Source organism: Bidens hawaiensis, unplaced genomic scaffold, assembly GCF_021521415.1.
Source record: "Bidens hawaiensis isolate Kalapana, Puna unplaced genomic scaffold, B.hawaiensis_p1.1 tig00008542_1, whole genome shotgun sequence".
Taxonomy (NCBI): Eukaryota; Viridiplantae; Streptophyta; class Magnoliopsida; order Asterales; family Asteraceae; genus Bidens; species Bidens hawaiensis.
In genome coordinates this window covers 1022304-1039569 of record NW_027491613.1, presented here as the reverse complement: position 1 = coordinate 1039569, position 17266 = coordinate 1022304, and the positions used below count along the sequence as shown (strand labels likewise).

The 17266-nt window shown below is 35.8% G+C and overlaps 1 protein-coding gene and 1 pseudogene across 1 annotated transcript; one reads left to right on the top strand and one right to left on the bottom strand.

The window, feature by feature from the left end:
- The first annotated feature begins 2440 nt into the window (after positions 1-2440).
- LOC143529452 (tRNA (guanine(37)-N(1))-methyltransferase 1-like) lies at positions 2441-6432 on the top strand. The gene is made up of 9 exons (XM_077025240.1): positions 2441-3318; positions 4162-4239; positions 4326-4445; positions 4518-4684; positions 4746-4816; positions 4952-5094; positions 5496-5607; positions 5728-5840; positions 6197-6432. Exons 1-9 carry the CDS (start codon positions 2482-2484, stop codon positions 6338-6340), a joined length of 1785 nt encoding a protein of 594 aa, XP_076881355.1. The 5' UTR covers positions 2441-2481; the 3' UTR covers positions 6341-6432.
- A 3080-nt stretch (positions 6433-9512) lies between these two features.
- On the bottom strand, positions 9513-16768 carry LOC143529441 (G-type lectin S-receptor-like serine/threonine-protein kinase At4g27290; annotated as a pseudogene).
- Between the last annotated feature and the right edge of the window lie 498 nt (positions 16769-17266).

Below are 17266 nucleotides of genomic sequence, written 5' to 3'. Positions count from 1 at the left end.
CGTTCTTGCCTAGTAGCCGGTTTGACAACACGTAACGTGCAACGAGGCAACAACAAAAGTTTAACCCAAGCCTCAATAGACCTCGGGGCATCCACCACTTTACGAAGCCCCCCTGACAAAGCCTGGGCAAAAGCCATGCGACAGGCGGGCGGGATACTCTTGACAGTGGCAATAGGAATGGCGAGGACGCGCTCAAGGAGAGCGACATCTACCACAAACGTCTCAGACTGACCACTCCCAAGTTCCACCTGCGAATCACGGGGTTAAGGGATCCCCGCAATAAAATCAAAGTCGCCTCCTGCACGTGGGGTGCATTTAACAACTTCTTTTCCGTGCAGACAAGGCCTATTCAAGGCATGCAGGGCCATGCACTCCCCGCATAACCAGTTCTTAAGCAAGCGCAAGGTTTCGACAACGTCATTGTAGAGTTCCAAGTCCGAAGCAAGACGCTCCTTTAACTGATCTCTCCTTTCCTTTACATTGAAGTGATCCCGCTGAAAATGCATGAGTAACCTAGAGTACCCCTTGTATCCCGGGATACCATCTTTGCAAACATGAAAATTTTTAAAGGGGCAACGCCAAATCCCGTGCCCGAGCTAGGACCGGGCTCTCCACCACAGGTCCTCATAAATCACTTAAGAAATTAAAACTTTTTTTGTTTTTGGAAACAAAGGAAATTAAAATAAAATTTGGTGTTGGCATTTAATCAAACACCAGGCGGGCATTACTAGCGAAACCTCCAAACTACTGTCATTCAAAACAAATCGCCTAGAAAATGAAATGCTAGAAGACCAAATAAGCAAAAACCGAGAATGGGTGATGACGGTGGCAAAATAAGGGTGGAGCAGTGAGGTGGAGATTGGGGGGGGGGGGGGTAACGGCAGTGGCGGTGGTGGGTGAGAGGCGGAGATGGAAATTTGCATTGTGGGTAATATATAAGTCAAAGCCAAATCAAAATTTTTGGTCACATGATGTTAATTAATTGGTATCTTTGGATATCTAAGAGCCGTGTAAGCAGTTTCAGTTCAAACTTATTTATTTGTGGTTTCTAAATCTTTTGACCGGACGAAACTCAGATTTAAGAGCAAGAAACGAATATGAATTTTGAGTGTGTTTTGATGAACCAAAGAGATTATTGTATGATCAAGCATCAGTATTTAGGGTTAGGGGTTGTAACTATTTTCAGTAGTTATCCATCTGATTCAAATTGCTCAATATACGCTCCTGTTTTATGATAGAAATTTAATTTAAATGAGTTGTAGGTCAATAAGAGGCTATTATATAGGTAACTTCACATTTATGATATTTATAATGAAAACTATCAAGTTGAAGTACTTTAACATGGAAATTAAAAAAGTTTAGGACTTTAACATGCAAAATTAAGTATGTAGATTTTTATGAGAAAATATAGAAAGTGTGTTGGTATTTTGTGGTATTTGTCCAAAATTAAATACAACACAAACAGAACCGAATTCTCAATGCTAGATAAGAAGCAGGTGTAGGTTTTTTCTGCTGTAATGCGAATTGAATCTCTGTAATCAATTCATTAACGTATCCAATTACAATATAGAGGCAGGTAAGTGGCCGCACAATACAAACGAATGTAAACCAATCGGTTTTTAAACCCGCAATTTTATTCGAAATTTTCACGTTTACTATGATTCAGGTTTTCTCTGGTCCGGGTTCTAACGCGTTCGTTTCACAGAATTCGTGGGAATTCAAAGGATTTGAATTAAAATCCCATTATATGGCTTGTTCGTTTCGTTGGAGTTGGAATCTTTCAATTTTGATGTGTTCGGTTCAAAGAATTGGAATTGGAATTCAATTCCTTCAAATAAAGGGATTCCAAATCATACTAATATGTAGAGAAATTCAAGTAAATTCATTGGAATCTTTTCTCGAGTTTTTTTTACGAGGAAAACGAATAAAACGTTTTCGTTATATAATTTTTTTATTTATATTTTGAGTTATGATTTTTTATTATTATTTTTAAATTTTTTTTGAGGGTTTTTTTTATCTTAATAGAAAAATCCATTAAAAAAATTCAAAAAAGATAATAAAAAAATCATGACGCAAAATATAAATAAAAAACAAAAAATCAAAAAAAATTAAAATGTTTCCACCGTTATCCTCGTTAAAAAACCGATTTCAATTTATTTGTGGTTTACAATTCATTTTTCAAACGAACACATCAAAATAGAATTGGATTTCAATTCTTTTCAATTCCAATTCCAATTCCTATTGGAATGTTCAGATTCCAAATTCAATTCCTTTCGATTCTAAATCCTATGCAAATTCCAATTTCAATTACATTTTATTATGTGAAACGAACACGAACTATGATGTAAGGGTAAACTTATTCCGGGTTCGGGTTACTGGTAAAAGTGAGAAGTCTAACCCGCAATACTATAATACTTAAAAACGTCACAAAATCGTTGTTTCAGTTAAACCCTTTCGCCGGAAAATCAAAATTCTTCCCGGATGTTCACAAACTTCATTCTCCGGCCATCAACATATCTCCCAATACCACTATCTCCGCCGCTAAAACCCTACGCCGTCGTCACCCTCCGCCGCATCGCCGTCGCTGCTTGCCTACCATACGGACCTTCATTATCCAAAGGCCACAACCCACCCACCAAACCCATATCACCACCACAAGATAATAATAACAATAACAATAACAACAACAACAACAATAATAATAATAATAATTTATTCGATGAAACCCAATTCACCCGTGTGTTCGCCATCTCAGCAATCAGAGTATCCGCCGATCAATGTTTCGGGTTAGAATCCCAACTCCGCGGCCACTTATTAAACTGGCCGCGTGTCCGGAACATCGCCCGGGTGTCCGGAGACGAAATAGACCCCGAATTACAAAAATATTTCAACTTAAATGATACCGAACCTATCGGAACGACACCGTTGGATGCATTGGACCGTAGGATATACGGGAAAGCAGAACATGATGGGGAAAGATTAAGTCCGGTGTTGTATAGAGATAAGCTCGTTAAGACGTTTAATTCGAGAGGGTATGAGAAGTTTAGGAACTTGGCGAGGCTGTCGAGGCCGAAGAGGAAGACGAAAGGGGTTGCGAATGATGATAGGGATAATAATAGTAACAATAATAATGATAAGAGGGGTGGGTGTTATTTGGTGGAGGTGGTTGATGATGATGGTGAGATGGAGGAGGATTTGAGTGGGTTGATTGGGGATGGGGTCGGGAGGTTCGGGAAGTGGAGAGGGTCGACGAGGTTGTTGTTGTTGGATGAACGGTATGCGTGTAAGGTGTTTGATGAAATGCCTGAGTCGGTTAAGGTATTTGTTCTGGCTTAGTCTAGGCGTGTAAACGAACCGAATGTTGATAAAGTGTTGAGCGGGAACTTCGTTTTTTTGTTCTGTTAGTTAAGTAAACAGACATGAGCACATGTTTTGTTCGTTCATTTATGTTTGTGGATGTCCGTTTATGTTTGTTTAAATTTTAATATAACATAAAAGGAGGCTCTTTTGAATTTTATAACCCTAAATTCTAATGCTAACCTGTGTCCGTTTATGTTTGTTCAGTTATATTAACATGTGTTTGTTTATGTTCGTGGTGTTCATTTACGTTCGTGAACTGTTCGATTAGGTTTTAAACGAATGAACATGAACATGCTCATTTTTCTTAATGAACGAACATGAGCAAAAAATTGTGTCCGGTTTCGTGTTCCGTTAAAGTTAAATGAATGAAAACTAGCATGCCCATGTTTGTGTTTGTTCGGTTCATTTTACAGGCATACACCTTACTTTCCCTGATTAATATTCTGTCTTTGAAGTTTGAACATATTTCTAGTTGGATTATTGTGTTTCAACTTTCATGTACTTCTAAGCTTGTTCGTTTACGTTCATTTACGTTCGTGAACTTTTCGTTTAGGTTTTAAAGAACCATGAACGAACACGATGCCCATTTTCTTAATGAACGGACATTAACAAAAAAAATGTTTGATTATATGTTCGCGGTTAAAGTTAAATGAAAGAACATGAACATGCCCCAGTTCGTGTTCGTTCGATTCATCTACAGGCCTACATGTTATTTTACCTGATTCATATTTCTGTATATGAACATATTTCTAATTGGATTATTGTGTTTCATGTATTTCTAAGCTTTATGTTTTTTTTCAGGCATGCTTAAAGGGATCGGAATTTGAACTTGTGAGATGCAAGCTGAGTTTGTTTTACAGTTACTGGCAGATGAATGAGGTATCTATCTTTAGCATCCAGTGAAACACTTAAATTTTTTAATAACCATTTTGATACATGGGTTATGTTTTTTGTGAATGTTGCAGGTTTTAGAGGCTTTGCTTCCAGAGCATATGATCGTTCCTTCTTCCTTCGAGACTGTTGGGCATATCATTCACCTGAACTTGAGGGATGAACATCTTCCATATAAGCATCTTATAGCCAAGGTGTATATATTTAAACCGTCAAGAAAACAGACATATTTACTGCGTATAACCGTTGCTTTATCGTTTTCTCAGGTTGTTTTGGACAAAAACAAGCCAAAGATACAAACAGTTGTCAATAAGATTGATGCCATTGATAATGAGTTTAGAACGATGCAGCTTGAAGTTTTGGCTGGAAATCATTCTCTCGTGACCAGAGTTGTAGAGAATGGAATTCATTTTCATGTTGATTTGGCTTCGGTGTAAGTCTTTTTTTCCCTAGAAAAAGTCAAATTACCACTTTGACCCTTTTACTTTATGCAGATATTGGAGCTCAAAGCTGGCAACCGAGAGGCAAATGCTTCTATCTTGCTTTACACGGAGTGATGTCGTTTGTATGTTTTCATTTCTTGATCTTATATGAGTAGAAAGTTTATATTTTTGTGTGATTTTGTTGATGATACCTTCAAACATGATATGACCATGTGATGTATTTTGCTGTTGTGAAATATAATATTTTCTTTTAACAGGTGATGTATTCGCTGGGGTTGGCCCGTTATCTATATTGGCAGCTAAAAAAGTTAAGCATGTTTATGCAAATGATTTAAATCCTCATGCAGTTGATTATATGACAAGAAATTGCGTACTCAACAAACTTGAAAGAAAGATCGAGGTTTGCCTTCAAATCTTGCCCCTTTTCACACAAATTCATGAAACATTTTTGTGCAAATGATTTAAACCCTTTTATGTCATTTGGTTGCACTATTTGGTTCGATTTGTGGGCGGCAGATCGACTAACTGGTCGAAACGGGTTTATACGGAAACAGTCATATAGACAAAGTTTAGCGCAGTTTGAAACGGGTCGGGTCGTATAGGAGTGAACCGCAAACAATTGTTTGTTTATTTTGTATTAATAGTTGATGCACTACTTATTGTTACAAAAATACATTATTACATTATTAATAATCTAGGTCTTAGAATAAAATGATGAAGGAAGATGTATGCATTAAAACTACACTTTGATTTGCGGTTGTTACATTATTTGTTTTGAAATGCGCGTCTTCAAATCTGAAGGTTTTTAACATGGATGGAAGAAGATTCATCGACACTATCTTCAAGAGTCAAAGTACCCGACCCATCACACAAGTGGTCATGAATTTGCCCAAAGATGCAGCTGAGTATCTTGGTACGTCAATTGTTACTGCTCGATTATTGTCTAATTTAATTCTCACGTAATTTGCTAATCATATGTTATATCGATGCTTACATGAAAAAAAATAATAATACACTATAAATATAATCACAGATGCATTTAAGGGAATTTTTAGAGATGTTGACAGGAGTGAAGGGTTGACCTTGCCAATGATTCATGTCTATGGATTCTCAAAAGCCGAAGATCCCGAGTTTGATTTTCATGAGGTTTGATATTTTTATTTACATTATACATGTAAAGGTGGCATAATGTACGGGTCGGATTAATTGGGTAACGGGTCAACACGTGTTTGGGTTAAAACTGGTTAAACCTGAAACATTTTTTGTCCAATTTTTATTTTTTTATTACTTTGTTGGTAATTGTTGTTAAGTAGGGCTACCAAACTATATTGTTACAGTAGTCATTTAAGTTTTTCTTATCAAGCTATTTAAAAGGTTGCATACATCAAAAGTACACTTTGGGACTTGGGAGATTCCCGGGTGCTGACTATTTGGCCCGTTTCATTTCTATATACGTGTTATTTTATCGGTTCTTGAGGAAATAATAAATCTTGTTTAAACAGCGGATAAGAATAGCATTATCGGAGGTGGCGTTTGAAGTAAAAGTGCATAAAGTACGTCTTGTGGCACCCGGAAAATGGATGTTGTGTGCATCGTTTGTTCTCCCTGAAAAAGTAGCGCTTGCAAATCCCGTTTCAGAATTGTAAAGTTGATTCATTCTGTAACTTAAAACAGTTGAGGTATGTTGTAGATTGTAAATTGATGCTATAATTTCTTTGCCACAATGTATTCACTATAGCAAATTTAGTTAAAATATCTCTCTTTCATTTTTTTTTTAATTTTTTAGGGATAGTTAATGGGTTGACTAAGATTTTAAACTAGGGCTGTTCACGAACCGAGCCGAACCAAACAGAGGCTTGCTTGTTGCTTGGCTCATTTACAACCGAACCGAATAGCTGAAATTCTAATTGAGCGAAAACCGAAACGAGCCGAAATCGAATCGAGAATTTTTTGATTAAACATCGAGCGATTTTTGAGCATTAATTATGTGTTTTTCACTTTAAAAAAGTCAAAAAGAAACAAGTTTGAAGTTTGCAAACAATATATATTGTAAAGAAATAGTAGTTTTTAGACAAACGTGTAATAGGTTGTAGATTTTTAGAAGAAGTTTGAAGTGAGATATAGTGAACATGTAAACAAACTTCTACTATTTTGAAACCTTGAATCGACCTAATGAAACTATAAGATTGATGGAATTACAAAAGAATTTAAAAGGGTCTAAAAGGTTGTATACTTATATTTTATGTGTGTTGTCTATATATTTATATATTTGTTCATATATAGTTATATGTAAAATAAATTAAAAATATTCGAGCCGAACCAAAAGAGCAGACATTTGCTCGTTGCTTGGCTCATTTACAAACCGAACCGAGCAGAGCGGCTCGTTTACAATCGAGCAAAAACACGAGCGAACATTTTCCGAACAATTTCCGAGCGAGCGGTTTGGATGGCCCTATTTTAAACTATGTCTATTGGAACTTCTGATATTTACTGGGCCTGCACAATGCTTGTATTTTCGGGTTTGTTCATAGTGGAATCTTAGCTGGGCACATTGGTTCCGATTTTATTTTTCAACATTTACCCATTGTTTTATTATAAAAGAAACATTATTATTAAAGAGTAAGTTACAACTTTTAGCATATCATGTTAGTTTTTCTCTCTTTTCTACAATAAGTTTTAAGTCTTTTAGCATGACATGTGTTGGGTTTCTCCCTTCTCCCTCTCTCTCTCTCTCTCTCTATATATATATATATTTTTATTGGGTTTCTCCCTTTTCTCTCTCTCTCTCTCTATATATATAGGGGAGGGATATTTTGAGAACTTGATGCGTTTTAAGAACTTTAAGAACTTCATTTTGGACCACACATTTAATTAAATGAGTTTGAATATGTGGCTGAGATTAAATTTGATTAAAAAATTAATCAGGAGAGAGAATAAGTATTTTTGATAATTACACAAGTTTAAACTTTAGTTACACATGTGTAAAAAGTCGATTCGGTGTGTAAAAAATTACGATAATTTTTTGTACATTACTTACACTTACGTAGTACACATGTGTAAAAGTAATTCAAAAAAAATTTGTTACGTTGAGTTCTTTCGAGTTCTTAAAGCTCAAAGTGGTTCTCAAAAGAAATCAATCCTATATATATATATATATAGGGGAGAGTTATCCTAAAAATAAGTAGTTTCCTAAGAAGACTAAGAATAAATCATAGCCATTGGATCATATCAATCAATGGTTGAGATTTAAAATTACCAAAAACCGTCATAGTTTCATAGAATTACTCTTTCACCATTATAACCGACATAGTTTCCTAGAATTATTCTTTCACCACAGGTTTTAGTGCCAAATGTCAAAATTCTATTGGTTCTTACCATTCCTAGGAAACAACTTCTTTTTATTTGAACCATTATATATATATATATATATATATATATATATATATATATATAGTTTGGATAAAATACAAATGAAATTAAGTGCTAACTGTAAGAATCAAGTAAAGTAATTATATATACAAGTAGAATAATTATGTAATCACATAATAGAGTAATATGTAATTACATAATTCCTCTACTTGTATATATAATTACTCTACTTGATTCTCACAATTTACATATTAATTTCCTTTGTACGTTAACATTCCTCTCTCTCTCTAGAATAACAACCAAGTTTTGAAACTGTTTCCAATCAGGTCACTCATAAAATGTTTTGTTCTAATTAGATCACTAAAATTTCATTTGTAATCTAATCCTATATATTTTACTTGGATAGCAGGTTATGTGGGTTTTTTTTAATTTCTAAATAGCTTGACATTGCAAAATAGTTTAAAAAAATATTTTGCAATGTCAAACTATTATAAAACATATATTAATTATATTAAAAATAAAAGAATCCAATTACAATAAAGAGGCAGGTAAGCGGGCAACAAGCTGCGCCGCCACCCCTTTTGAATGACAAAACCGATCCTACTGAAAACAAAGTTATCGTTTTTCGGCGTCGATATTTAGGTCGTTTAAAAATAGTTATCAAACTATTTAAAAATAAAAAAAATAAAAAAAACCCTACATATTTAGGTCGTTTACTTTGTGTTTGTGATTTATTTTGTGGTTTGCTAAACGTGATAATACATAGAACATTGATTGGTGATTTGTTAGAGCTTTATATTCTACCCATCTGGATGGATAGCTGAGAGATGATAGATAGTGGGTTGGCTGTGACATTAGGTGTTTAGATTTGAACGCTCTAATAACAGGTTTCATAGATTTCCTATTCTTATTCATTGTTCTTAGGTTACCCCTTGCACTTTAAGGTGTATTGAGATAGTGAAATTGATAGGTAATCTGTTTAACGTATACTTAGTATTGTTGGAGAGACTGACAGGCAATCAGACCAACAGATAAGTTTACATGTCCCTTAAGGTTTCCTTTTATGTCACACTCGAGCCAGTAAAGTGAGTGCGTGACCAGCCTATTCAACTCTTCAACAGCTCAACCCAAGACGGGTCGAGGCTACACCCGTATCGAACCCAACCGTGGACTCATTTTTCTCACAACTACAAGTTATTAATTAGAGATAGAATACATGCAACGAGTTAGAAGTTATCTTGCGTAATTTCATTGTAAACCTAGTTAAAACCAAGAGGAGATAGGTAACTTATTTGTGATACATGTTTATTATGTATCCTTGTCTTAACAAGTGTAGAGATAAATGAAAGTTCACATTTCTTACACAATAATATAAGCTATGTTGATGGATCGGATATTCTTAATAAGCTAATAGCTAGAAGTTTTATTCTCATGCATGCAAGTATTATTTTATCTACCATTCAACATTGTAATGCTTAGTTCATTGTTAGAACTTGTTCCATACGAGCTTAAAACTTGAGTAGTATCGCATTTAGTCTTCCCAACATAAAATCCTGGTTCATTGGGTGAAGGTAATGAACCCTCACTCCCCAGCTTCAGGATCACATTAGTCATAGTCGGTCTGTCTTCTGGGTGACGCTGAACACACAACAAACCAACATGGATTGACCGTAGAACCTGAGACACGTTAATTGATTCACCTAAGCACTTACCAACTAATTCCAATGATCTACCTTCATTATAAAGTCCCCATGCCTGTAAAAAGAATAAACACTAGTCATATGTTTCATTTTTAGCAAAAGGATAAATTACATTAAAAAGGTAATCAACTTGTTCGCATTTTCATTTGTTTATTTTTTTAAATACCTTACATACACATCTACTAATCGTATTCATAGGTAATTAAGTTTTCATGGGTGGGTACAAGCAAGTTTTAATTTTGGGGAATCTTCAGAGGAATTTAAAAAGATCGTGTAAATTTGGTTAGTTGTTATGGGTGAATCAAAGATAGCTTCTCAAAACGAATATAAACAAAGCTTTCTAGAGTTCAGTAACTCACGTGTTCAGTAAGGTTGTTGCAATGTTCATCTTGGGCAAACCCTCTATTTTTCTTCCCACACACAATTTCCAGCATTAAGACGCCAAAGCTATAAACATCTGTTTTTATCGAAAAGATACCATCTCTTGCATTCTGGCGCCATATAGCCACTATGAGGAATCAAAGCCAGTGTTAGTGATTTACTAAATCAAGTTGAATAAGGTTAGGGTAGTTGAAACTCACTATGTTCCAACCACTCTGTTTGTGTTTGCCTCCATCTGATTTCCTCCAAAAGTTCTAGCCGTGCCAAAATCTGATATCTTCGGGTTCATATCCTTGTCAAGCAAAATGTTGCTTAGTTTGAGATCTCTATGTATGATTCTAAGCCTAGAATCCTGGTGAAGATAAAGAAGTCCACGAGCAATTCCATCGATAATTCTGTAACATGCAGGCCAATCAAGTAGTTCATTTTGAGTTCTATCTGCGAGTAGTTAGAATCTTAGTTTAGGTCCTTTGTGATTTGATAATTTACATTATTTTTTCTTATTGCTCAATTTTACCAAATATGAAATGCATCAAGGCCTTTGTTTGGCATATATTCATAAATTAGCATCTTTTCAGCTCCCTCTATGCAGCAGCCCAATAGCTTGACCAAATTCCGATGTTGTAGTTTAGATATGGAGATGACTTCGTTCATGAACTCATTAAGTCCTTGAGTGGAAGTTTTTGATAACCGCTTCACTGCTATTTCTTGTCCATCTTCAAGTATGCCCTGTAACACAAAGTATGTCACAAAAAGCGTTTTGCACATCCTCAGAGACTACATATTTATGTCTTATTTCCTTTCATCATCATTATTAATGTTGTTGTTGAGTACATCACTACCCACTTTTGATCCCAAATCAGGCAAGAACAAAAATAGGGCACGCCTCTAACCAAATAAGAAACATTAAAGAAACATGTATTCGTGTGATCAATCTATTCAGCTAACGACCACATTGTAATGGCTGTCTTAGATCATCTGCGACTTGTTCTCTTGTAACAGTTCTGATTCAACTACATATAATTTTAACTTACACTGCGAATCAACTTATGCTTAATGATACCTTGTAAACGGGTCCAAAACCACCCTCCCCAAGTTTGTTGTTCAATGAAAAGTTGTTGGTAGCTGCATGTATTGTAGACAAGCCAAACAATGGTAGTTCTAGATCTTCATCACCACTCCTATTTTCCCCATCATGTCTCAGTTTGTTTCCGGATGTCCCTGTGAAGGGAATAACGACAACTTTTAAAAGACAGCCACAGCTTCTATAAAAGGAACTAGTAACATTGCATGCATGTACATATAATACCTTGCTGCTGTTGTTTCTTTTGATGAAAAGGGTAATATAAGCATATTGAAACTAGTATGATCAAAACCACAAATGCTACGGGGACAATAACTCGTACTTTTCTCCTGCACTTGAACTCTTACTGTCTTGTATTGAGTCTGTGCCAAAACATGTCTTAATTAAATTGACATAACGAACATAAAAATATTGTTTTCAATTACCTATCTCGGAAGCCGACACTCGAATATGAAGAGTGTCTGCACCTTCAGCAAATACCCTGATATCAATTAGGCCACCAAACCATAGCAAGCAACCACTCCCACTCCCTGATAGATTTGAATTTGTGTACGCAGTACATGAACAATTGCTTTTACACATCTTCTCACACTCCACAAGGGTCATGGTCTGGTTATACCATGACCCCCGAATGTCGGGTAACTTCAAATTTGAATACTTGTTGAATCCTTCCCCAGGTTTACAGTCCAAAGGGATACTATGTCGACACCCTTGTGTCCAATCATGAATTTTCCACTGACCAGGAGATGTGGGTTCAAACCCCTTCAAACATTCACAAACAGGGGACTTGTCAATGTTGCAGCTGGCAAATGGCCCACACACCGCATATTCATCACAGATATCGTTTTGTCGAGCGGAAAATGGTTTCCATGCTTTCCTACTATCAATCCAAAAGAAGCGTTCTACTTGACCATTTACTTGTAAAACCAGACGCGTAGTAACTGAAGCGTCTATAAGATTATATTGGTAGTAAATTTCTCGTTGATTAAGAACAAAGGTGAAGTTGAAGAATGGGTTCTGTCTCAATTGAGTAATTCCGCTAAACCTGAGCCCATTCCATGGACCCGACCGGAATTTTATTTTGTGGTCTTCCAATAGGATCAGCTGAGGGTAACCTCTGGTATCAATCCCAAACGAAAACTCACCGAAATCAGGATCATTAGTCGATTTCCATGATGTGAATCGCCTATCAATCCCGGTAACCAAATTCCTACCCAGCTTCATTCCAGGAAGTAAAGTGTCAGTCATAAAGTCGAAACTTTGCCATATGGGATCTTCTTGATTAATGTCCTCACCTTCCTCTTGAATTATAAAGTTTCCTGTATCTAGAAGCTGACCAATTGGATTATTAACCACTGTGGCTGATGGATTTCCTGATGACCATATGGCATCACCAGTTCTAGCGTTTCTGAGAACTAAAACTCCCTGAAAGGTGAGAGTTAGCTCACCAGACGTATCTGTGAGTGGTGTGTTCCGGTTTGCTACCCATACATATGTTCGTCTCGATATTTTTTTGTACCAAATCCCTACATAGTGATTCGTGGAGTTACTGGGGCTAAAGAAACCAAGTTCAAAGGTTTCTTGTGCCGAAACGATGGTCTCATTATATCTAACGGTTTGGTTTGCGGATATGGTGTCAGTGGCATAGGTACAAGTTATTGATGTGTAAAGTGCAACAAGTAAGCCCAAGATCATCATGGTCTTGGTCTAAAAACGCATCAACAAATTTAGAAAACAGCTCCAATTTTCTTTCTATTCAACGGGACAATTATATAATTTCTGCCGTAAAAGACCAACAACATACATGTTTTCGTAATTCTCACTCACACATAAATTGTACGTTTGTAAAGAAAAGTCACGTATGTCCATGTCGTCGACCACTATGTAATGAATTTTAAAGTCTTACGTAATTTTTACTTCAACTATATAGAGCTATATACTTTATATATATATATATATATATATATATATATATATATATATATATATGCATAGGAGTTGAATCTGTTATACAATGGGTAGCGTAATTTAATTAATGGGAAAATTCCATAAATGACCCATTCATAGAATGTGTTTCCAAGTTTATCCCCACTAATTCAAGTTTCCAACTTTGTCCCTTTGTTATCTCGTCGCCGACGACATGATAGCGAACATCGACGATGAGTTACCGAAACAAATAGAATAACGACACGTGGCCGGAATCTATGTCGACGATGCGTTATGTTGCTAAAGTAGGGTAGCGGCGATGCGTTATGTTGCTAACGTAGGGTAGCTGCGATGCGTTATCACTAACGCATCGTTGAACCTTTGTGTTGTCATAACAAGGTAGCCGCAACATAACGTAGGTTAGCAGCGATGCGTTATGTTGCTAACGTAGGGTAGCAGCGATGTGTTATCCACTAACACATCGTCGACGACCTATTCCGGCCAGATTCCGGCCACGTGTCGTTATCCTATTTATTTCAGTAACGCATCGTTGGTGTTCGCTATCATGTCGTCGACGACGAGATAACAAAGGGACAAAGTTGAAAACTTGAATTATTGATGATATTTTGGAAACACATTCTTTAAATGGGCTACTATGGGAATATTCCCTTAATTAATTCATATGTAAAGTTGTAGCGTAATAAATTACTCTAGCTGTAAATACTATAATAAAATTACTAACGTTATATTTTGTATTGTAGTGTAATTACGTTTATACACGTATTACAAAATTGTCATCGTGCCATTTTTTTCTATAGTTAGTATGGTTTTTTTATTTGTATATTGCTAGACCATTGTAATCACGTAAAAATTATAAGCGTTCATGATTTGATTTAAAACCTTGAAACCTTTTAAACCGGTGGCTGACATTAAACACACTCAACTACATTGGACGTCGATTAGTCGTTCGTGGGCTGAGTTGAGCGCATACTAAAGTTAGGTTATGTGCGTTATGTGGCGCTGTGCACACGTTTATCAACCCTAAAACGTGTAAACTACTTATTTGTGCGCGTAATTGATGATTGAAAAGCTAAAAAGTACTATAATTCTAAAAAAATCCTTTTTTTAAACAAACAAGTTACACGTTTTATCCTAAAACCCGTTTTGACCAGACCCCTTTCGACTCGACCCTACTTGAACTAAATAACCATTTTTGGTATTAACCCGTTCCGATTGTTGTGACCTGAACCCGATTGACCCGCTACCAACCCCGCCCTACCAAACATGTCATCGATCCTAACTAGGGATGAGATCGGTATCATATCTTACTCGCACATGTACGTTTACCAAAAGTACCCGTGCCAAAATCAGTTAATTTGGGTACATGTACCGAATTTTATGGTACGGGTACTAGTACTCTAGATACGGTACTCGCTTTGGTAGCACTTTGTTATTTAAAAAAATCTGCAGCCACTAAACTTGGTATTGGTACCGGTAGGGATGTTAAAAAATACCCGAACCCGATTAACCTGACCCGAACCTGAACCTGGCTAAGCTAATTCTTGTCGGGTTAATAGGGTCAAACGGTATTAATCGGGTTATTCGGGTTAACCCGAATTGTTAATAGGGTCGGGATAACCCGAATAACCAGATTAGTGGTGATACTTAACTTTAGAAGCAATGATGAAAAGGTGAAATAAACACTATAAAGACAATATTATAAGCTTTATAGAGGAGTTAATTATTCTGCTTATTCATGAATCATTCGGCAGAAAATTCATTAATGTTGTGTTCATTTATCTAAACGAACGAATGAACACATATTTCACTCTTTCATCTATATTTGTGAACGTTTGTTTATGATTGTTCATTTAAGTTTGTTTACATTGATTCATGTTCATTTTTATATTTATAGAAAATTATTAATATTATTTCCATTTAAAAATTATATCACCCTAATATGTTTTATATTTGTTTGTGTTTATTTAAATGTGTTCATTTACGTTTGTTTATGTATGTTTCAGTTCGTTAGTGTATGTACATATATTGATATATGTTCCTTCATGTTCGTTTATCTTTGTTTAATTATGTCCGTTTAAATTTTTAATGAACGAACATAAACAAACATGAACATGTTTAGTTTTAAACTAACGAACATGAACACATATATTTGTTCGATTAAGTGTTCGTGTTCGTTAAAAGTTAAATGAACGAACACTAACATGCCTTTGTTCATGTCTGTTCGGTTCATTTACAAGCATATATATGTAATTATAAGACAATTGTTTGTAAAAGAAATTGAAAATTGAGCGAAATGAGAAATTTTGCAGCCTACAACTTATAAACACAAAAACAACTTAAAATTATAAAGTAAGCTAACCCGATTAACCCGGCTAACTCGACTAACCCGAAACGCGAATACCCGAACCCGACTAACCCGAACCTTAATAGGGTCGGGTTGCGGGTAAAATATTTTATAAGGAAAACCCGACTAAGCTGACCCAATTAACCCGAAACCAGATCGGGTTGACCCGATGAACACCCCTAGGTACCAGTACTGTACCAATAATCATTTATCTATAATACCAAAATTGTAATAGTACAACCAAAACCGTAAAAACACAACCAAAGCGATTAGAGCTAGGGTTTGGTTGAAACTTATGGTTTATAACCGATTGGAACTAGGGATTAGATTTTTCTATCGATTGATAAGAAGATTAAGGCAATTAGGTTTTGAAAATCCCGCTTGAAACCTTGAACCACCTAATGATAAAAAACACGGGTACGTTAAGTCATGAGTGTTGGAAACCCAATAACATCCCTAGCATATTCTAAATGGGTACCAAATACCCGTACTTGTACCGGTTAATGTTGTATCTCAGTAAATACCCCTACCCGTACGAATAGACGAGTATGTTTCTGGGTACGAAACGGGTACGAGTATTCGGGAAGAAAAGTCTCATCCCTAGCCCTAACTGGCACGAAAGGGGTTACGAATAATAATAATAATAGGGTGGGTGTTATTTGGTGGAGGTTGTTGATGATGGGAAGAGAAGGAGGATTTGAGGGGGTTGATTAGGGATGGGGTCAGGAGGTTCGGGAATTAGAGAGGGTCGGCGAGGTTGTTGTTGTTGTTGTTGGATGAACGGCATGCGTGTAAGGTGTTTCATGAAATGCCTGAGTCTTAAGGTATTTGTTATGGTTTAGTACTATACATGTAAACGAACCAAATAATGTAGTTTTCAATGGGAAATTCATTTATTTAATAAACGAATGAACATGAACACATTTTTTTTATGTTAATCAAACGAATGAATATGAACACTCGTTCGTTCATTTATATTCATTTATTTACGTTCGTTCATGTTTTAATAAATTCATAAGTAGTTAGATTTATATAAATATAAACATAAAAGGGTTGGGGTCTTTTATATATATATATATATATATATAGATAAATGATAGAATACGAAAATCCCTTATCATACAATAGGTACGCGAGTTTCTACACCATCGATTTCAAAAAACATGAGACCGTCCACTGCTCCACTGCTCTGATCCTCTGCTCCCATCAACTCTGATCCACTGCTCCCATCGATTCCGTCCACTTTCATCGTCACCGTCCAACGATTGCATCCACCGTCGCGACTGTCGGCGGTACCGTCGTGAACACCATCTTCCCCGTCGCGCCTTTTACACGGGTCAGTTGATAAATTGGCCAATTGAAATTGAAATTGTTGAACTAATTGATCAATTAAACTTTGAAATTGGTCCAATTAATCATCAATTTGAAGTTTCGATTGATCAATTTTGAGTTTTGAGTGATGGGTTTTAACTGAACGTTTAAAGTTTTAAGCGCCATTTGCAGAAACCCAGTTGCAGACGTTCCATATTTTGTTCATATGATCGAATCGATAATCAAATTGACAGTCGATTGATAATTGTTTGATGATTACGAGATTATATGAAGTGATTTCAGTTTTCAATTTCATGTTACAAGTGTTTGATTTTTTTTGTTAGTTTAGAAGTTCTGTTTAGAAGTTCAGAACTTCTAAACCTTTTTGAACACCCAGTACTTCTTAGAACGTGTTAGAACGTTTAAAGATGTTCAT

Excerpts from the sequence above, each read along its gene's own strand:
- LOC143529452 (XM_077025240.1), top strand. The coding sequence starts at position 2,482 with ATGTTCACAAACTTCATTCTCCGGCCATCAACATATCTCCCAATACCA. Across the intron at positions 4,446-4,517 it reads ATAAGCATCTTATAGCCAAG|GTTGTTTTGGACAAAAACAA; the intron begins GTGTATATATTT and ends TCGTTTTCTCAG. Across the intron at positions 4,817-4,951 it reads TACACGGAGTGATGTCGTTT|GTGATGTATTCGCTGGGGTT; the intron begins GTATGTTTTCAT and ends TTCTTTTAACAG.